This window comes from Lycorma delicatula, chromosome 8 (genome assembly GCF_047948215.1).
Source record: "Lycorma delicatula isolate Av1 chromosome 8, ASM4794821v1, whole genome shotgun sequence".
NCBI lineage: Eukaryota > Metazoa > Arthropoda > Insecta > Hemiptera > Fulgoridae > Lycorma > Lycorma delicatula.
In genome coordinates this window covers 45292360-45316263 of record NC_134462.1, presented here as the reverse complement: position 1 = coordinate 45316263, position 23904 = coordinate 45292360, and the positions used below count along the sequence as shown (strand labels likewise).

General features: G+C 31.0%; 1 protein-coding gene across 4 annotated transcripts in view; it reads right to left on the bottom strand.

The window, feature by feature from the left end:
* The window catches only part of magu (SPARC related modular calcium binding-like protein magu), a 159209-nt gene that overhangs the window by 60086 nt on the left and 75219 nt on the right, over positions 1-23904 (bottom strand). For all 4 annotated transcript variants that reach the window (XM_075372323.1, XM_075372324.1, XM_075372325.1 and 1 more), the window contains exons 2-3: positions 14311-14476; positions 9083-9127 (exon numbers count right to left, since the gene is read on the bottom strand). In XM_075372323.1, the coding sequence (XP_075228438.1) occupies positions 9083-9127; positions 14311-14476 (211 nt within the window). The remainder of the gene's footprint in view (positions 1-9082; positions 9128-14310; positions 14477-23904) is intronic.

Below are 23904 nucleotides of genomic sequence, written 5' to 3'. Positions count from 1 at the left end.
TTATAAAATGTAGAACGAATTAACGTTTTAATTAAATTAACTTTACGTTTATTATAGTACGAACTTAATATCTCTGTAGTATTCATAATTTTTTGTAGAAAAGTTTAATAATGATTATATTTATATTATTTTTACTCACATTTTTTTACAACTTTATTTATTTTTTTGTACAATTTAATATTTTTATTTTCTAGCTTTGTGGGCCTACAAAGCTCAAAAGAATATTAGTTATCGGTGCATACGTGCTATTTAGAAATAATTTTCGTAAATAAATACGCCATGTCAAAGAAAATCATAACATTATAGCCTTTCTTTTCTTGTTTAGCCTCCGGAAATTACCGTTCAGATATTACTTCGGAGGATGATATGTATGAGTGTAAATGAAGTGTAGTCTTGTACAGTCTTACAGTTCGACCGTTCCTGAGATGTGTAGTTAATTGAAACCCAACCACCAAAGAACATCGGTATCCACGATCTAGTATTCAAATCCATATAAAAGTAACAGCCTTTACTAGGACTTGAACGCTGGAACTCTCGACTTCTAAATCAGCTGATTTGGTGAAACGCGTTCACTACTGGAACAACCCGGTGGGTTAAATAACATTATAGCCTATAATAAATAAACACAACTCATTTCATATACTTTTGTATTACGTCATTGTTCCTCCGGGACCATCGTTAGGTATTGCTTCAGAGGATGAGATGAATGACAATTTTTTTGTAGCGTGTGAAAATGCCATGCCTGATCAGGATTCGAATCCTGGACCTCCGGATGAAAGGTCAAGACGCTACCAATCGCGCCACGGAGGCCGGCAGGTCACTGTTGCTGTTTATTTATAGCAAAACCTTAATTTAACATACTTGAAAAAAAAAAACATATTCTTTCAATAAATAAATAAAATACTTCGTGTACATCTTGAACAAAATAATAATTTTATTTGTAACTAGCAGACCCGACAATGCTTCGCTATTACTAGATTTTAGTATATATAGATTAAATGAACACAATTGAAAGTTTGATAAAACATTAACAAAATGAATATTACGGAACTTCACAAAATTTAACCTTTTCCTTTTTTCTTTTACCCTTTCACCCTTTCCTTTTCCCCTTTCCCCATTTTCCTTTTCCCGTTTTCATTTTTACCATAACCCCTTTCCCTATCACTTTCCCCCTTCTCCTTTCCCTTTCTTTCTCTCTTTCCAATTTATTTTTTCTCCTTTCCCCTTTCCATTTTCCCTATTTTCCCTTCTTTTATTTTTTGCATTTTCTCCTTCTTTCCTTTTTACCTTCTTTCCTTTTACTTTTTTTGATTTTTCCCTTTCTTCCTACGCATGAATCGATTCATTAGTTTTTTAGTCTATAGCGGACACACATAACGGAAACATTGAGATGGAATCGTAAAATATTTAGTATATCGAATGTTGCTATTAAGTCCAACAGATAGCGCTGTTTTTTAAAAAAAAGTATATTTTTACCGTCACAGGTGTGACATGTTAGGTACATAAAAACACGCACGTATTCGAATGCAACGTTGTGTCAAAATCAATCGGTGAAGAACTTTCGGATATTTAAGATTTTGAACAAACAAACATTTACATTTTTATATAGATAACAAATTACCATATTTCGTTACTATAATACTGACGTCATAATTAGATACGGTGTAAGTCACTACAAATTAATTGATATAACTTTTGGAATAAACTACTAACTATAGCTGCTGATATGAGGAGAAATCGCTGAGTGATATTCAGAGCAGTGGAGGGGATGCCATAGCGAACTACAGACACGCTTTTAGATGTTAAATACACTATAGTTAATGTTTCGTGTGTATTTAATGAGTTCTTATGTTTTTTGCGTTTTTTGTTACTGATTTTTTTTATTTTGCAAAGGCAGAACTGTAAATCCATAGTTAAGAATAAAACACTCCGTAGTCAAGTTCGTGAAATAATTAATAATGTGTACGATTCTATGAAGAAAGAAACTATAAAGTTGGAAAATTAGAAGATGACAAACATTTGATACGCATTTAAAAATATGAAAAAAAAAAAACACTGCGCTTGTGGGATTTCAAAATTACAAGTTCAAAAACTTTGAAAAAAATCACGATCTTCTTAAATCTAAATTACAGTATTTACTATATCAAAAAAGTATAAACAACGTTGAAAACTAGTTAGTGGATTTTGATCAAGGCGTTGTAAGAAAAACAGTTAACGAGTTTCACGCAAAACATAATGAACTGCCTACATAAATAAATTACGCGAAGAACTTCAAAAGAGTATTCAATTTAAAGGTTCTAGAACTACACTAGCAGCTATCCTAAAAGATTTAGGATTTAAGTTCTGTAAAATATATAATAACAGGAAACTTTTGATTGAGAAAGAAGACATTCGGTGGAAGAGTATAGAATATTTAAGATAAATGACCGATTTTAGAAAAGAAAAATTCTTCGATTGTTTATTTGAAAGAATCGTATATTTAATGTCCCATTCGACGAAAAAATCGTGGTCGGATGACAGCAGTGCAGCAGTAAAAGTGCCGATAATAAAGGTGATCGGTTAATCATAATCCATACTGGAGGAGAAATAGGGTTCATTCCGAACGCGATGTTAATTTGGAAAATGAGTTCAAAAAGCGGTGACTATCACGACAACGTCAACAATTTAATGAAGTGGGTATCTGAAAAATTAATTTCTGGTCTTCCTCACCAGTTAATCATTGTTATGGATAATGCGCTTTACCACAGTCACCACAATCTAGAGAAGCCTCCGAATTCAAAGAATAGGAAGAGGGGCATGATTAATTGGTTAGAAATAACAATATTCCGTGTAATAAAACAATGTTAAAACCACAATTATATGACTTAATTAAATGACATAGATTAAAAAAAAAAATACGTATAATTTTAATGAACAGTTAAAAAAACACGGGCATCAGGTTCTGCGACTTCTACATTACCGTCCCGATTTAAATCCGATCGAAATGGTATGGTCGGCTCTGAAAAGATATGTGAGGATATTAAAAGATTAGCTAAGAAAAAAATGAATAAGGATGATTGGAAACCATATTGCGAACAAGTAAAAAAAAAACTGAAACTGAGTATTAGAAGTTAAGAAGTTTTAATTTTGTCAATCGACCAAATGAAGGATAAATTTATCATACATTTAGACAGTGGAATGAAAGTGACTGTTCCGATGAAGACAGAAAAGATAGTGAACTTGCACAGGAACTGGACATATAATGCAAATTTCAAGTGTTAATAATAATAATAATAATAACAGTACAATCAACAATGAAAATATAAAAAAAAGAAATTGAAAATTCTGAATAACAAAAAACTGAAATATTGTACAAAAAAGAATTACCAAGTAATTTAGTGTAATTACGAACACAAAATACTCGTACATTCAAGCACTAGTTCCAAGATTTGTTTTTTTAGTTTAAAAATACACCTAAATTAAAATTCTTGTTTTTGCAATCTTCATTTTATTGCATTATTTATATTAATTACGTAATAATGGATTATAGCTAAATAAAACATAAAAAAACATGAAAACGATAATAAATTAAACAGCGCATAAATAAAAGTACACTGATTATTATTGTTGTCCTATTAAATGGGTATAAATGTTTTCAGGTTCGGTAGTAATTGAATCACAACCTTCTCCATCACAAGCTTTTATTTTCATTGTACGCTCTGTACATACCTACGCACATACACACATAAGGTTTTTTTTAGTCTTTTTTTTTCTTGTTTTGCGTTGGAGGAGGGAAAATCTACAACCAGACGCTCATACTGCTGGGTGTATGGGGTTCCTGCCAAAGCAGAGACCCTCCCAAAAAAAACCCTCCCCCTTCCAAAACACGGTGGCGGAACCACCCAAGATATAGCACCGCCAACGCGTGTGTCTGCCGGCCAACCAGTGCTGTCCTTCCGTGAAAGCTTCCAGCGTCCCCCGGTGGCACCCGGCGACGGCGATCCTGTTGGACCCCCACCGCTCATCGCCGGGATTTGGCCTTCTACCCCACTTCCGGACCAACCACCACCATCTTCTAACGTTTTAGCGAGCACTTTAGGTTTAGGTAAACTATTTGGACCATAAAACGTACAAATTTGCAAAAAAATCAAAACCCCGTTTTTGATACGATCATCATACTTTCCCCTTTAATCTAGAATCTATCTATTCTAGATAGATATTTGTCGAGAAAATAATAAACAGTATAAAAATAAACAAGCTTTTTAATTAAAATAAAACATACATGTTAATGGTTTACTATCTTCTAACTGTAATGTTACAGTTTATATATATATATATAGGGGGAGAGAGAGAAAGACATACGAAGTTGAATAAATATACGCGCGCGCGTACGCAAATACACACACAGAGAGAGATAGAGTCATTTACGTTTAATTGAAAAATTAAACATTATTCAGGGTTAAATTAACTATGAATAACCACATCAGCTATTATCATTTAGAATTCTAAATTTTTCATTAATATTCCTGAAGAGATAAATAATTATAATTATTTACGAATAATTACTTGTTAAATTATTTTGATATATAATCTCCAAGTTATGTAAAAGAGTTAAAAATAATTCGTTTCCTATTTTTCATTAAGTTTGTGTCATACTTTACCTTGTTATTTATATAAAGAGCCAGTAAAGTAAAAAATTAAATATTCAAATAACGTTTTCGACTTCATATCTCATAAGGTTCTAACAGATTTCAACCCTAAATAAAACATCAATCTAAATTATATTCTTATAATAAAAAATGATTTAAATGTTTTTTACAACATACAAGAAGCCATTGTAAAGGCCATATCAACATCCAACTGCTAAGAAATTAATATGCCATTAATCTACCGATTCCCCTCTTATTTTCTGACCCATTACGTCAAACCTAATATCTCATGATAAAATCTGCTGCCGTCAAAATTGTATATTTGTATCTCCTCATGGATGGCACATAAAAATCGTTGGGTTTAATTACTGGCGTTTTATTAAGGCTCAGTAAATTAACATATACAGGTCCCACGAAGAATCGGAGAAACTTTCAGGACATGTTTTACTGGTGAAAATAATGAAAAACTTTCATATAAACGTAGGTCTGGAAACGCTTGTTTTCAAGTTACGACTAACGAAAGATTTTACCCGGATTTCAGCTCTTCTAATAAAAAGAAGCCCTACTGTAATTTTTGGAAGCCAAATTAAGGAGTAAAGTTGGTGGTTTCTTATGTAATTTGAGCTAGGTAATAGGATAAAACAGGTCCCATAACTGTAACTTCAGTAGTTTTTAAGATATCCGACGTAAAACACAGAATTTGATGTCAAAAAACAATTTTATATATATATATATATATATTTTACTTTTTCAAGTCGGTAATAAAATTAAAGTTGTAATAAAATAAAGAACTAGAGTAGGATTTACGAAATCTCGATTTTATTTTATTTAAATAACCATTCAGTTTTTTAATCATATGTGAAAAGTTAACAACTCAATTAATGAATACTGCCACTTTGAAGAGGCAGTATTCTTCTTCAGCCACAAATATTGGTTGGAGAGATTTTATATTGATGTGAAGAGTTTTTACATAAAAGCCACTTTAAGAAAAAAATGTAAAAAAAAAGCTAAAAGTGAGAAAAGTACACAGACTTAATACAGATTTTCAGCACGCAAAAGAGATTACAGATCGTCGAAGACTATTCATTTTTTTTTTTTTTTTTTGATAAATTAATGCACCATAGAAGCTTACAGAGAAACTTGTACCTGGCTATACAGAAATGAAATTTTATAGCGTATGAAAAAAAAATCCAATGTCTGACCCGGATTTGAACTTGGACCCCTGGATGGTGAAAGATTACCACTCCATCATGATCTCAAAATTGATCATTTTTGTTGATCCATAAAATATGTCACTCTTCTTTTTATTATTTATGATTTTATTATTATTTTTTACATATGTAATGTTATAAATTATAAATGTAGGAACGGAATTTTGTATGGATTTTTAGCAAATTCATCTACCTAATAACTATTGATTTTTTTTTGTTATGAGATCCCCTACTTCAAGTATCTAGGAACCCTACTGAGGGAAGAAATTTCAAATGGAAACCGCAGGATTGTCATACACCGTTTTAAAGATCATTGAAAACTCTAACCAAAATGGTTGTCATTTAATTTTTTCCACATTTCGTTTTAAGTGTTCTAAAATACGCACCAAGCAATGGCCTCATATCATTTTGAGAAAGGAGCATATGCTAAATGTTATTTTTCTATTCTAAAAGTTATTAAAGTGTTGCCATATAGTTTATGAACATTTGTGTGTGTATTTATATAAACATATATATATTTATTAGTTTGTGTGTAAAAATATTTTAATAATATGAGGGAGAAATAAATGAAGAGTTTTCGTCTGAGTACAGAAATATAATGTTGTACGATTTTTGTCTTTTCTATTTTTTTGGTGGTGATAGTATAAATTTTTTTTTTTTTTAAGGGTTACCTTCTTTTATATCTCCTTTACCTTTTATCTAGGTATACGACTACTTCGATATGTACAAGGTATGTGCTCTTCACGTGATGTGACATACCAACAATGACCATTACTACATTCTAACTGTGCAAATTTGCTAACAAATAAACAATCAAATTTGTTGTCTTGACTTATTATTCGTGCATGGTTGGTTTCTATAATAATGTACACAAAAAAATGAAAACAAAGCAAACCTTCTTGCATCCCACAAGCTATAATGAAATAAAAAAGGTGGAATGCGGGTGGTGGAGAGAACCTGCCCGCAGCCGTGCTAGACGAACTGACGCCACAACAAAGCCAGGTGTACCGGTGTTGCCACATTGAACCCTCTTATTTTACGATCAGTCGGTTAGTTTATTTAACAAGCATGTATATAACGCATCATCTTCTGATAAAGTTTATTTTATCAAAAAAAAAATTATTTTTCATAGAATAACTATACGTGACATGACTACACTACATTAAGTGCACGTACAGAAATATTCTTAATTTATAAAAACAAATTTTTTAATAACTGAAATGAAAAAAAAAATATATATATATTTTTTTTTGTATTCCATAATCAGTTTTTCTTAAATGGGCACAGTAACATTTTAAACATGATATAGAAAATAGACATATTATTTGGGATGGAGCTTAAATATATTCTCTTAAAAATCCTGTTATTTTAAAATTTCTATTTCAGATACACTCGGCCAAGTTTTCACAGTGTTGGTGAGCTTTGACATTGATGAAGTTCATCTGAAGTACGTGGTTCATAATTTTATCAAAGAACGAGGGACATGTAAACGGCATTCTATCATCACTAATAAACAAAGCAGAATACCATATTTATTGTACCCTGTAATCAACTGGATTCAACGAAGCCTGCATCACTACTAATTAACCGGAGCCAAAAGAGCTCAAAATTGGTTTCACTGTTGGGTGTATTCGGTAAATCATTTCATCATTTATTCTTTCAGATCTTCTTCATATAGAAATTTTAAGTCCCAAAAGCTGTCATGGAGGTTTTAGAAAATGGAATAATTAAAAATATAAGAGGATTCATGATAAAATAAAACTAAAGGTTCTCTGAGCTCTCTAAAACTAAAGGTTCTCAGATCTCGCTAAACTGATTACAGAATGGCCTCGATATAACGCGGATACAAAGATATTCCCCAAAAAAATGTTAGACATAAAAAAAAAGAAAAAGATTTCTACTTTTAAGAAGATGTATAGAAACGAATTTTAATTATGTACATGTATTAAGTAATAAATTGAATAGAGTAAATAAATACGCTATTACATATAGCTCTGTGAAGTTACCTGTAGCTGTAAAAAAATGAACTCCAAGCAAATAGCTTCCTATTTTTACTTCCTTGTACGAAGTCAAGGAAGTATTGTGATCGCGAAAAATTTAGGTTTCCAGATTTCAACGGAGGTAAATATCCATTTTGACCATTCTAGAATCCATTTTAACTAGTTTCGGCGTGACGTCTGTACGTACGTATGTATGTACCTCGCATAACTAAAAAATGATTAGCCGTAGGATGTCGAAATTTTGGATTTAGGACTTTTGTAACATTTAGTTGTGCACCGGTCCCTTTTCTTGTGCACCGGTTTAGTTGTGCACCCTTAGTTGTGCACCGGTCCCATCCGCTCTTATTAGAAACAACGATCCAGTTCGCACGTACGCACTAACGGCTAGTGCGCATACGCCGATTCGAATTCCAAAGCTGCGATTGGTCAATCGGACAACTTTGGACCACGTCGGGCCCACAATTCTTCAGTCGAACGCCGCATCTCGCACGGTAAACACATTTGCCTCACTCCGCTGACGCACGCACGCACACAGCGACTCCCGGTGCACGATCTACGACGAAAACCTTGTCATCGTCGCTACGACGACCAGGATCATCCTCGAGGAACGTCTTAAAAAAACAGGTTGGAAAGACTGCGGGCTACGGCGCCACCGACGTCACAATCCAAGATGGCCGACCTAAAAAACAGGTTTTAAAGACTGCGACGCCTCCCGGTGCACGATCTACGACGACCAGGATATCTTCGAGGAACGTCCTAAAAAAAACAGTTTGGAAAGACTGCGGGCTACGGCGCCACTGACGTCACAATCCAAGATGGCCGACCACCACCATCTTGTCCGCCATTTTGCAAGATGGCGGACGGCAGCCACCTTGGATGACGTCATTTCCTGGCGCCGTACTCCTATTTCCGTATTACTTACATTCAAAATATGTAAATCATATCAACCTTTTAAATAAATAAAAAATTACGTGTATGCCTAATTTGGTTCATTAGAAAATTTTACAAACATTAACATTGTATTAGATAGGGATCCACAGTGACCTTCATTACGAATAAATGGATATTTAAATTGAAAATAATATATATTAAATTACCTTAATGATCAAAACCAGACAGATTAATAATTTCCACTTCGACTTTGAAGACTGCGAATGAATCTTTTAAAAATATTACAAATTTTATTCTAATTAATAAAAATTTTTTATTTGTAAAATAAAAACTAATAAAGAAAGTTAATTACCTTTATTTTCCCTTTTTCGACCAGCTTTAGAACGATTAAGTACCACTGAAAAGAAAAAAATGAAATATACATATAAGTAAACAGTATCTACGTAAAATTTGATAAACATACAAACATGAATAAATTATTTTTTTCACCAAAAATAACAATCCAAAAGCGATTTAAAAACAATTAACAATATTAACATGAAAATTATCATAAAAGAAGAATACATTATTTTATTTGAGAGTAGTTTACATCAGCTATTGTACAACCGTAGATATTCAATTCGAAACGAAAAGCTATATCTCTCGACTTGTGTAATTTTTCCCCAAGCGACTATCGTTTATCATCTTCAAATTTTATAACAAATAATAATCGATTTGAGGATAAGGAGTTAAATTAAATCACTATAAGTGATGGTATATAAAATCTTAAAACACTCACGGCGGTGAGTTTACTGTCACGCCGTCAATGGTTCCTCGATTATCCTCTTGTAATTAGTGTATACTTTATAGTACACGATTAAATATAAATAACATAATTAAAAAAATTATGAAAAATATATTCGTAAAGTGATATTTATTTTTAATAAACGATATTTTTATTTATTAAATAATAAGATAAAAACAATTTTACAAAATATTAATAAAATCAATCTTTGTGATCTCGGATTCTATTAGACTAATAGAATATTAAAGTTTATAAATTAAAGTATTATGTAATAATATTTTGTTATAAAATATTGTCGGATTATAATAATAAAATATTATTATATTGTAAACAATGGAGATATTTATTTTTTAAGCTACATTTCAATATACCCGTCATCAAATCAACACGCATCACTTTTTTGGTTTTCTATATAAAACCAAATCATGTGTATATATAATTTAATAGGCGTACAAGGAGGTCATGTGGTGTCCACTTAAGATTTTTGTTGTTGTATATAGTACACTTTTCTCAGCTACCATAAAAGAGAGAAACTTGAAATCTTTTGTGAATGTACAATTGAATGTACAGTTTTTAAAAAAATTTAAATATTTTTTGAGAAAAAAAAATGTTAAGGTAAAAAAAAAATATTTTTTAAAATGAATTACCAAAATGTTATTTTTACACAAACGTAAAGTAGTACATTCAAAATATGTAAAACGTATCAACCTTTTAAATAAATAAAAAATTAGGTATATACCTAATTTGGTTCATGAAAAAATTGTACAAACATTAACATTATGTTATATAGGGATGTCGTAGTATCAATTATCCGACAACTATAGAAAATGTATAACCGCTGCTTTACAGTGTCTTTCTCAATCATTTTTAAGGCTGTAAAGCAAGTAAACAACCTAAATAAAGATACAGGCACAAATCAGAAAGTAATAATGTTCAATATACCAGTTAAAAAAAATGAAAGTCTATCTTGTATGGATGAATGCACCTGTATTCTGATAACCCTGAAAACTTATAGGCAATCGTATATTTTACTCCTTGAGGAAGGAACGGAAAACCACTTCATTCCTCAAACATTTCCTTAATAAGCATGGTATAGAAAGCTTGATATTCTTAAAGATAGTTCTGTCACTTTTGGCAGTAATTTAAGATTCATGTCAGGTCGCTTAAAACCGATTCAGCATTTAAATAGGTTTTTATTGTGGGAGTACTAGTGCTCATTTCAGTTTAATCTTTTTCGAACCTTCGGAGAGAAATTTCTTTATTAATTATTAAAAGTAATTTTTTTATAAGTTACAGCATTAAAAATTCCATTTATAATTGTATAAGTTGGAGGTCAAAAAACAAGGGAAAAAATACAAATTCCGATATCTAGAAATTTTGAAATATTATCAGAAATATATGTAATTACGTTAAAAGCACTTTCAATTCAAAAAAATTGACATCATTTACAAGAGGTAGCACGTAACAACTGTAAAATTTTGCAAGCCTTTATATTATATTGAAGACTTTAATAAATGTAAGCGATATTTACCGTTTATACTTGTATATATAGGTCAAAATTATGTTTATGTGCTTTATAGATTATCAACATATTTTATGAATTATAAATACAGAAATGAAAAAAGTAATAATATATAAGAATTTTTTATTTAAAAGTTTCATAAATAAGTAACTGATCACTTTCGTTATCTCCCTGATGCGATAAAACTTATTTTTTATCTCCTTGAAATAAAACTGAATTAAAGGAGTCATTACTTCCTTCGTACCGTAAAATATCTCTTTAAACTCACCCTGCTTGCTCTTATTAAAAAATACAGGTGTATATTTATAACTAGTAGGAAATTAAAGCGTTGATTGGACGGAGGAAAGAACTTCTCAATCATTTAAAGTTATGCTAAAATATTCTCAATTACTGTCTCTTAGATGCAACTCCCTTTTAGTCCGTTTTCTAAAACCTATTTCGTTGCAATTACCAACCGTGATCTAACAGGCATGCTTTTTATGCGGACTTGGATTCTAGATATGTAAAATTTTTGTTCGGAGAGAGGTGTATACGGATTGTTGATGGTAGATAACTGCTTATCAGTTATCAGTTATAACCGTTGATAAGATCTATGTCTCATAAACTATTATTATTCGCTTAAAAAATGAGTCTCCTTCATCTTCGTAACGTTTCAAAAGCTTCTGGAAAATTTTCAGAAGATTCTCTTTGTGGAGCTGATCAATTGACATTAAACCCAGCGACCACATACTTTTCGAAAGTTTAAAGAATCATGGATGATTGAAAATGCTGAGCCGTGGATTATATTAAACTTACTTGCAATGTCATCAACTGTAATTCGTCGATTACCGATATTCACTGATAGACAAAAAAATATTTTTTTAATGTTTCTCTAAGTATGTTACCATTTTTTGAATTGCTTTTTTGCATAAATTACACATCTGTAAACACAACTTTTCTATCACCCTTAGTTTTAAATAAATTACGCTTCAAAAAAAATTAAGGGAAAATATAGTTAAAATCTGTAAAATTTATAATTTTGCACGGCCATACCTGTGTTAGAATGATTTCGCTGATGCTTTTCTTTTATAAATAGTTTCAGGCACATTCCGAATTAATGCCCAACAAGTAATCGGCTAGCATGTTAGTATTCCATTTCCCTTTAGCGGCTTTCCATCACCGAAATATCTTGGTGGAAACATTCACGTGTTCATCACTTACGTCTTCGAGGTTGTCCGGGAAAAAATCCAGATGTGAGTGCAGGAAATGTATTTTCAAAGAGATATTACATCCTATAGCTTTGAATGGAGTAAGAAGCTACTTAACAATATCGTGGTAATTGTCGGATTTTTATTTGTCGAGAAATATTTTGCAAACGTCTTTAAATGAAACCCAAGCACTTTCTACATTATTTAACATCGAGTTAAATACATCTTTGACCAACTCTCTTATTTGAGGACCAACAAACATTCCTTCTTTAATTTTTCCTTCACTTACATTTGGAAATTTCTGCCTGATGTACAAAAATCTGGGACTATCCTTCTTCATTGCTTTTACAAAACATTTCATTAGTCCTAGCTTGATATGGAGATGAGGAAAAAATACTTTTTTTTGGGTTCAACTAAGGGCTCATGAATAATATTTTTCCCATTTGGAGTTAGTTCTTTGGAGTTCCCATTAGGAGTAGATCCCTAGTTCATAATTTAAAAAAAATCATTGTCGTCTTCTTCAGTACTGTCTGATTCTTCATCACTACTTTCGAAACATACATTCACAGGTGGCTCAGGAACCGGAATAATTTCTCTGCCAGGTATAGGCCTGATTGCAGATTACAATGAAAGATATTTTACAGTACGTTTAGATTTTTTAGAATTTCCAGACACACTTGTTAACAAAATTAACAATCGGTTACATGATCCTTTGGTTCACGCAAAACCATATGTACACCAAATGGCAAAGCCTTCCTTGTACCTTTCAGCCATCCTCAAATATGCAGAACAAGTAATGCACACTATATGAGGAGCCCACGTCTTATTTTGATCACCAGTTTTACACTGAAAGTACAAATGATATGCTTTTTTAATTAAAGGTATAATAATTTTTCTATTTGATTTTACGGTAAACTCACCATATACATAACAAAAGATATCCACATCATTTACACAAACTGTAAATGATGGGATGTCTTTACGAGGCATTATCACACTGCACTGTTAATAAACTTAAGACAGCAGTAAGACTGTAAAAAATTAATTTCTAAATCTAGTGCTTAATACAAACAACACAGCTGCGTTTTCAGCTACATGTTTTGACCTGCACAGACATGATTAATCTTATCCTTGAAGGCTCATTCTTCAGTATTAGATATGATGTCATAATTTTTGACTATGATATGATTTAATTCTTTGTCTAGTATTGTTTATCTATAGCTTAAAAATTATGTTAACAAAGTTAAACAATAAAAAATAAGGTAACAAAATACAATATAGGAGCTTAAAATGCTAACTGACTACGTTGAAAATGAAAAAAAATCCTTTAATTAAAATTTAAACATTTTTCAAAAATGATAGGTGATAGAAAGATTCTGAGTTCATATTAGTTTTCAGCATCAAAAAACAGATTAAAATCATATATCGAATGTTAGGAAACAAAAATTATGTTTATCAATGTAATAATTTGTTAACCGCTTCAATATTATCGTTAGTCTTTGAAGTGGAAGGCCTACCTTGCCACTGTTCATCACAGAAAGAAATCCTACCATTTTTAAAGCGATCAATCCATTCATAGATCTTTCTTCCACTCAAACAACTTTCTCCTTATTGCTGCTGCATTTGACAAATAATCTCTGCTTGTTTCACCCCTTCTGAACTGAGGAAACGTATCACTGCTCGCATCTCTTCCTTGGTACAATCAGACAAAGGAGCACTCATCTATAAACAGACTTTTGTGACTGTAACACAATCACAAACAGCTAACAAAAAACCAATACCTTCAATGAACAGCTGATAGAGGTTATGAGTTATAGGAGAATAATCATTGCTGCCACACATGTCATTGGGAGGGAAATTCAAATTTCCCTTTACTTTTTGACTTACCCTCGTAATATATGATTAATAATAGAAAACATAATTTTTATGTTCATTTGTATTTGTGTGAATGATTTAAGAAATAAAAACGCTATATAAAAATACATATTTAGATTTAGTAAGCTTAATTTTATAAATATTTCATTATATATATATATAAAAATATATATATATATATATATTTTTTTTTTTTTCAGATATGTACATACCTCTGCAGTGTCCTTTATGTTTAACCGTAACTTCTCCTTTATGACAATGATATCGCAGTAATGTACATCGTGATGGATATGTCATATTATCCGAGCCACACACTGGTTTCATTCTGTCTCGAAGATTCATACTTGTTTCACAATTTGCTATCCTTTTCTCACAGTCCTGAAATATTTTTACATTAATATAATTATAAAATATTTTTTAATTATGTAAAATAAACAGAAAAGGCATTAAAAAATATTATAACGATTAGCTGAAGAGTCTTGGACAACATCTTAAACTCAGTCATCTTTGATTTCTCAACGATTGAAATAGCATGATGAAAAGTATCTTCTTAAAAAAAGCTGACAACTGTGGGTTGTTTCTGATGGACGGCTCACACACACACAAAACTTAATTAAAAATATTTATCATTTTATTTAAATACAATATTTTTTCGTTTATTTAATTCAATGATTCTAACTAAAGCACGCCTGCATACCGTATTTAATTCGCGTGGGTGTGGTGGTACTAACGGTGACGGTCGGCACTAACTAAACTAATGTAATTTCACAACTTACACTGAACAAATTTCACTTGCACGGTCGGAAAACTGGTGTACATGCGTGGCTTAACGCAGCAGATACCGAATCAACCGGCGATCGAGTTCGACACCCAGCCAGACCGAGTTACTTTTTTACACTTAAAATATTATTCATTTACTTAATTTTACCGCTCAACTGTGACGTCACAACACAGCAATAGTTTAGAGCATTTTTGGAGGGGGGTGCGATTTTACAAAAAAGGTTTTTGCACATATATATGTGCAAAAATTACATATGATTATTATAAAATTACATATAATTATTACATATGTGGCGAAATCTCGAGATACTGAGGGTAACCTTGCTCTACACCCCCTTCCATTTAAGTTGAAAATTTAATAGCATCAGTGTCCCATATATAGAGGTAATATGATCAAGTTTGGTCAAAATCGGTCCAGTGTTTTGGAGATATAAGGTGATTTAGTGGCCAACACCGAATCACGTACATACAAATATTAGCATCCGGAAGATTTCCAACCGGTTTTTTGGGTTCATTAGGTGTCAAAACGTCAAGATCCGATGAAAAGTACATATGCCCAAATTGGGCCGATTACAATACTTTCTCTTCTAGAGCTATAGCTCTGCTAAAGTGCTACCTAGACGGGAAAGTAAAAATAAAAACAAAATGCATTTGGTTATACCTGAATTTAGCAAACCGGTTTGACACAAATCACAAGCTTTGTGTGGGTAACTAGGATGCTACTGTTGGCATTAAATTTATTCTTACGTCACTTATGTTTGTAACTGATGTAAACAAACACCGTTTGTGTACGTGGTCAGGTTGGTGGCCAGTAGACTTATCGTCTGTCTATAGATACAACTAGGAGTATGAAGAGATAAGAAAAATAAACGTAACCGTTATATTAGTAAAAAAGATTCAATACAACATAATTTTAACATTACAAATAACATTAATGTGTATTCATTGTATTATATATCTACTATGTATGTGTATGTATAATTTAATTTAATAATATACGAGTATAATTAAATAATATAAGGATATACGGCAATAAGTACTTTAAATGAGGTCAAGTACACAGCTCTTCAATAATCATGCAGACTCTTTATTTACTCAATTACAGACATAAAGGACTTTAAGAGATAACATTGTAGTCTATCTAAAAAGAAAAATGAAGGTATTATTAATTTATCATCAATTCAAACATATTCAAGTCGTGTTAGTAATCCATCGAACCATATTTTAACCTCAGCAATTAACTTAAAATTAATTTTTCCCAATTTTAATATCTAATACTACTATCTACGTCAAAAAACATTACTTTGAACTAAAGGGAATCTTGAAATTTATTAAAATGAGTTTAGTGTGAAAAATATGTATTTTTTTAACCTATTATTATCTCAAAGATTATAAAAAGACTGAATTTTTGTCTGATGACGTCAAGGAGTCAAATGCTAAAATTACTTCAAAATTACAATTTGTATACCATTAAGTTTTTAAAAATAATATTTTTTTTTAATCAAACTTATTTCGTAACCAAGAGGATTCATACTATATACATGCATATTCTTTCTAACATCTAAATTTCTATCGAAATTTTAAAAAAATAAGGATTTCAAAACAAAAATCTTCACAAGTAAAAAAAAAAATCTTACATTTTTCTCTTCATCTTTTATATTCTAGCTACTTTACAATTTAAAAATTATATAAATTCCCAAAAAATTATTCTTTTGTGCAACAATAAAAAAACATTTTTTCAAACGTTTATATATATAGATATATACAGAATGTTTCTAAAATGGTGGGCTAGCTATACTTTTTCGGATTCTACTTGTAAAACTAAACAAAAAATATCCTTAAGAAAAATGGCAATTTCTCCTTCGTTCTCCCTGTGTGCGCCATTTTATTATTTTTATACAAAATTTTATATCCCAATTTTTGATAGATGAATCACATTAATATTTGGTAAACGTGTTAGTAATAAAGTTTTAAAATTAGCAAAAAATTAGGACTTAAATACCTTTGCAAATTACAAAATGGCGGCCATGTTTATTTTTCAATCCGTTATATCTCCATAAATATTAATTTTATCAAAATTTATGTTTTTGCTAAATTATTAAGCCTACTATTGTGAACAAAATGATATTTTATTTTTTTAAATCGGTTGACAAATAGCCGAGTTACGGCAGAAAATTGATGTAATTTTGTGTCAGTTTTCATGTCCTCCACTTTACGTTCAATACGATTAAATATTAATTATTTTTATTTATTGTTAATAAATAAACCAAATGGTAAAAAGAGTATCCGTGTATACAGACGGATATCAAAACAGTACTTTAAATAATAACGTAAAATAAAAAAATGAATTTTTATATTAAGAAAAAAATTATGACTCCAACAGAAAAAAATGAAAACAACTCTAAGAAAACACAGACTGATCAAAACAAAATTATATATATATTACATACATAAGTGATTCACGAAGAAAGTAACTAACAAACATTAAGAATATTTTTTACTGGTGAAAGAAAAAAAGAAAGTTCATATAAACATAGGTTAGGAAACGCTTCATTAGCCAGTGTCAGCTAGCGAAAAATTTCTCCCTGATTTCTGCACCATCGGTAACATTAAGGTAGACTGTAATTCTTAGGATTCAGATTAATTGGTAAATTTTATATTTTTATATGAAATTGTGAGCTGAAAAATTGAGAAATCAGGCATCAGAACTGCATTTATAGTCTTTGAGAAATCTGGAGTAAAACACAAAAGATTGGGGTTGAAAAATACACTATGTATTGGACGTAAAATATAAATATTAAATGGGTAACAAAAGTTTTAAAAGGTTTTAAACATAATTTAATCTGAACCTGTTTAAGTTTTGATTGTCTATTTTTCTTAATTCTTTTGCTTTGCAATAATGAAAATATTTGTCTTGTTTAATAACTAGTTAAAATTTGCCATACTTTGATGTTTTGTTTTTTATAATCTTTGAAATTACGGACTTTATTCTTAACATTTTATTTAAAATGAAATTCTCTACAAGATTTGTTTAAAGCTTTTATGTGTTTATTATCCCTCTTATAAAGTTATTTTACGCCAAAAATAAAACAGTGTGTTTTTGACGCCAATCCTTTGTCTTTTACCCCAGATTTCTCAAAAACCACTAAAAATAGTTTTGGAATCTATCTTTTTTTTTTCAATCTTTCTGGTCAGATTTCAAATAAAAACTATTAAATTTACTCCCTTAATTTAGTTTTTAAAAGGTATTTCTTGCCATAATTTTACTAAGGCGCAGAAATCAGGACATCTTTCGTCGGCCGATATTGGCTAACTAAGCGTTTCCAAACCTGTTTATATGAACTTTCTTCTTTTTTTTTTCATAGTAGAACATATCTTCAAAGTCTGTTACATTTTTTGTGAATCACTAGTATATATTACATATACTAGCCGGTCACGGATCTGCCTCCTGGACCTCCTCTGTGTTCATTAAACTGGTGCTTGTAAGAATATCAGTGATAAATAAAAATTAAACTTGTTAAATTTATAAAAACTATCACTGTATTGTAATTTCTTTAGAGCAAGGCAGTTTGGTCAGTACAGAACCCAAAACTCCGAGTGATCTGAAGAATGCGTGTTTCAAAATATCGGCCTCCATCTTAAAAATAATAGTTATAGCTGGTTACCCCAACCTTTGTACGATTAAAAATGTATTTTGCTCGGTTCTTAGCGTTAGCCAATAAACATCACTTGGAGGTGACCGTACTACATTTTTCTTTTTGGTTTTAATTCTTTAATTTTATATTTTTATCAGAAAACCCAAGGCAGGTGCAGCCAGTCGCGTCATATATACAGTAACTGGAATGGCTGTGATAGTTGAGCGGAGCGCCATACACCGTCGCACCCCTTAAAAAATCGAAGTTCAAAAAAACCCAAAAATAGTTTTTATTATATGAAGAGTATTTACAAGCCAAAATCGAATGAATATCTCGTTCAGTATAATCTGAAATGAGAAAATTTGCAAATATCGTACACATAATTTTACCTTTTTTCATCCCTTTCAAGACTGAATTTCGAATAATCCAGAAATTTGGTTTTCAGATATTCCCGTGAAGATTACACACACCAAAAATTAAGCTGATGTCTTCATTTATTACCGATAAAATAAAAAAAAGAAGTAAATTTCATTTTTATACCATTTTAAACCTATACATTCAGAATTTTAAAATATCCTTTCATAGTGTGCACTTACACCGCAAGAACATGTATACAAACAAATCTTCATCTTATCTTCAGTAGTTTTTGCTGGGCGCTAATTATGAGTTAGTCAGTACAAGTTACTTTATAGCTACAGACGCGCGCACGCGCGTGTGTGTAAATAATGAATTCTTCATTTCTACAACTTTTTATGCGTAATGAATTAAATATTAACCTACATTAGTCGAAGTTTAATTTTAATGAAGAAAAAAATAAATTTTTAATAATCATAACGTAAAATTTATATTAGATGTCTGTTTATTATTAATTGCAAGTAAAAAGTTTAGAGCCATATAATTTTCTATAAAACACTCATGATCAATAAAGAACCGGTTTTAAAAAAAAATGTATTTTTAATAGACTAGTGTTCACAAAAAATGCAAAAAAATAAGAATAATTATAAATAAATAATATTTATAAAAACATTCTGTTAACCTAGATTAAAAAAAAATAGTAATGCGTTATTTACTTTAATACACACTCACACACACACACATATATATATATAAAACCGGTTTACAGTATTGAAGTAATAAAAAATTGTTAAACAGTAAGTATACGTATCGATGCCGATGTAGCCGAATAGCCAATATGACAGCCGGCTATCATATTTATAATAATATTGCTGATTAAAAAAATGGTTAAATAAATTGCTTGTTGTTTCTACGTGAAATTTAAAAATAAGAACAGAAATACAGAAAAAAATATCAGTTGTTTTTAACTTTTTATAATTTGTTTATTATTTCAAAATTAGGCCTATTTCCGTTTAATTTTTATTTTTAATAATTATAGTTAAATTTTGTGTACATATATTTTTAAAAATAATAACATAATAATAAGGAAAAATTTATTTTTTTTGTTTTTGCCATAATTTTGCAAAGTTTATTATTACGAAAAAATAGAAAAATATGTATAAGATTTTACGATGTATAATATTTATTTGTTTTGAAATTTTTATTTTTATTTTCTTAAAAAGAAAACAATTCGAAAGAGTGAGAGAATAATAATATTATAATAAAAAATTATTTTGAGTTATTCGATCTTTTTTTGCATTATATTTGGTATTTTAGGTCTTTATTAAACATTGTGAAACTTAATGATAAAATAAATATTATATTTTACCTACAACATTTACATTAATTTGTCATGAGTTCTTGTCCAGAGTAAAAGGATTGAATAAATAATGGATAGATTATAAAACGTATATTCTTCAACCGATAATCTATAATACTTATTATCTTTACCGATTGAAATTTGATAATTTGCTCTTTTAATAACTGTATAAATTAAGGATGGTCTCCTTAATCACTTTTCTGTTAACAATAAAATTTTATTACTGAATTTTACTTTAAAAACCAACAAAAACAAAAGAAAAGTTTTTTGAACCGTTTTTTAATAATAAATAAAACTCTTATGAAAAGTAAAACAAATTTTAAGAACACAGGTATGAACGTTTGGATAAGCTCAGAAAATAAATGTAATCAGTAACTGGCAATAAGAGTTATTACGACTCTTTGATTTAAATAAAGAAAATTCCTTCATTAAGTGCTGCAGTGAGGAAAGTAATTTACGAGCACATAATAACAACTATATAGTTACTATAGTGGAATGCTGTTCATGTGAATTAGCCGCCGGCAATTGTTTGTTTTAATGCAAAATATTTAACATAATATTTAGACAAATATAATTTCATTCGCTACATAATAATGATAGTTTTTTTTTTCATTATTATAAATATCTTCTTTCTCATTTCACTGTAATGATCTATATTTCAAATTATCTCTCTCTAATAACTAATAAGATTCTTGCTTACCGAAATGAAAATAGCTTAATTTAGTATTCCCTTTTGATATAATTGAGAAAACAATTAATAATAATAAAAAAATTCCCTTAATTTCAAGGTAATAATCGTTACCGGGAAAGGGATCTTTTGCTGCAAATACCTCTTCATTTTCCACTTTAATGAAATGAATTACCATTAACAATTTTCTAGAGCCTGTTGAATTTTTCCGTGCGATGTTTAATGCTAATTTATTATCTAGGTGATTCACGAAGAATGTAACGAACTTTCAGTACGTGTTCTACTGGTGAAAATAAAGAAGAAAATTCATGTAAACATAGCTTCGGAAACGTTTCGTTAACGAGTGCCGACCCAGAGATTTCGCCCAGATTTGTACGCCTTCGATAAATTAAACAAGTCTGTAACTCTTGGAATCCAAATGAAAAGGTAAATTTAATGATTTAATATTAAATCTGAATATAGTCCACATTCTAACTGCAGTTGAACTAACAGGGACGTATCCAGCTCAAATTGAAAGAGGAGGCAGGTTTCTGAATTAAACTTTTTTCATGTTGGAAGGGTAATCTATGAAGGGTAGGTGCTATGCAGTAATACACAATAAGAAAAGGAAGAACAAGATTTTTTTTAAACAGAAAACAAATTTGTTATAATATTTTGCGAGATTAGATGCAAATTGTCTAACTACATTTATAACTAATTTTTCCTTGTTAGAGAAAACCCATTGTCGGTTAATGTTTAACATAGATAAGCTGATTAGCCTGTTTTCACCAACGGTGCTTCTTAGCCACGTTTTAATTCGACGAAAGTAGCTAAATGAACGCTTGATAGTTTGTTGGGCAGGGTTGTGAAAGCAATATTAGAAGAGTCTTTTTAATAGTCGGGAAAAACGAATCACACTTTTTTAAAACCTCAGTTATATCTGGCACTTCCTGTACCGCATTCCACATTTTCAACCACAGTTCCCTTTCTCCTTCAACGCCTTCTAAATTGTAGAAAGCTGCACAAGAAGAAGTACCTTCATTCCATTCCTCCAGTGAAACATTTCTTATATTACTCGGATGGAAAATTTTCAATGAAAATGCAGGCGATTTATCTGCAGAAAATTTGACTTCTAAAGAAAATATGATGGAATCTAAGTAAGGAATTATTAAAGATCGTCTCCAAAATTCGGATGAATTTTTGGCTTGATGATTGCTCTATGCTTCTGTCGGCCAGTAATGTTAGTGGCGGTTATAACAACATTCAAATGTCGCCTGTTTCTTTTAAAACGGCAGTCGTGACGTGCTTCGTACCTTCCCGATGAACTCGTAACATGTCAAGAATAATTTGAATGTGTTTGGCTGGTTTTGACTATGTCAAGTGTCTTCAATTGAAGTGGACTTGATACAGATTCCAGTATAGCGGAATACTTACAATTGATGTTACCGATACAATAAATCTGCACGCAGCTGCATGCATTTGATAAGCATTTTTTCTTGTTCTGCATTTCCCTCTTCAGCTAACGTCTCTAATGTATTAACAATAACAACTAAGTGATCCGTATAAACACGGATGCTCTCGTATTTCTCTGATCACCTTGTCTTACACAATTTAATAATGCTAGCAATAAGCTTGCGTCGTAAAACGGAATCGCGAAAAAATGTGATTATCGACTTAAGAGTTCCAAAGCAGTTTCAGATTTCTGGAATAGCGTTTAAGTCGTTCACGACAAGATTAAACTTGTGAGAAGAGTAATGGAAGTAAAAGGTTTTTCAGTACTTTTGTATCAAGTTCGCTAGCACACCACTTTCTTTCCCAGACATGGTGGAATATACGTCGAAGCCTAACCCCACACACTTATCAGGGTCTAGGTTTAAGTTTAAGATATTCTTCAATATCATTGAAGAGTTTTGTCACAAAATCTTCTACAGCTTTGGCAATACTCACGGCATTACGTCCTTCAAGCTCGACAAAGCCTAAAATTTCTTATTAGATTTCGTTTGAAATCTAATGGACAGCTGTTCTTTGCCAGACACATCCACGATTCGTTAGCCAAAATGCTGTAAACGCAAGTTTTTTCAACCCTTGGGGCAATGTATTCCCTGATTTTAGCGCCACATTAATCAATTATTTTATTGTGAATAATAGGTAATCGGTATGACGGGATTTTCGGTCCATGCTCAAAATGGTGTTTCAGCTGTGAGTCCTGCTTTGATATGTAAATTGTGCAAGTCGATAAGTACGCCTTCATCCAGATTTTTGCCTCTGAGAGATAAATCATGTGTGCCAGAAAAGATGGCGTTGGAAACAATTGAGAACAGTACTTTTTTTTATTAATTTTAATGAAGCCTGGTAAACTTGGATGTCCACTGGAAAGCGATTTTTCCATGAACGATTTTTCAGATTTCATTGCAATCTAATGTCCCGGGGACTGTACTGTGCTTTGCAATAATTGTGCACGTTCTTGTACTTCGGTCTGATGGAAAAAGCACCCCAACAATCTCTCATCGTTTTGGGTGACTACGGAAACAACACACAATATTTACAGAAAACATCTCTTGAGTAAGCTAGGTGTGGTGAATATGCGTCCAGCCACTGGTGATTGAATTTTCTCTTGAGGTGTTCTGTTGAACATCGCAAAATTGTAGTTCTTCGAAAGTACCCAGATATTTTCCAAGAGATTTTTTTGTTATCAACCGGCATAGTACTCACCAAACCGATGAATTTTCCAGTATCATCTTCATGACAACGTCGTCTTCAATTTCATTTTTAATGTGTTGCACATTGGTTTGAACCGTAGAACAAGGCCCTTCAATCGCAGTGTTTGAAAACGAGAGTGGTCGTAATTTCTTGTAGTCATCCTGATCGCTGTTGTTGGTGTTACTTTTCGCTTTAAATTTACTGAAAAAAAAAAATTTATCTGACTAAAGGTAGATTTGGACGGGGACGTGGAATCTCGCTGCACTGGTTTGACAAGGAAGGTTCTAACTGACATTTTTGTCAAAATTGA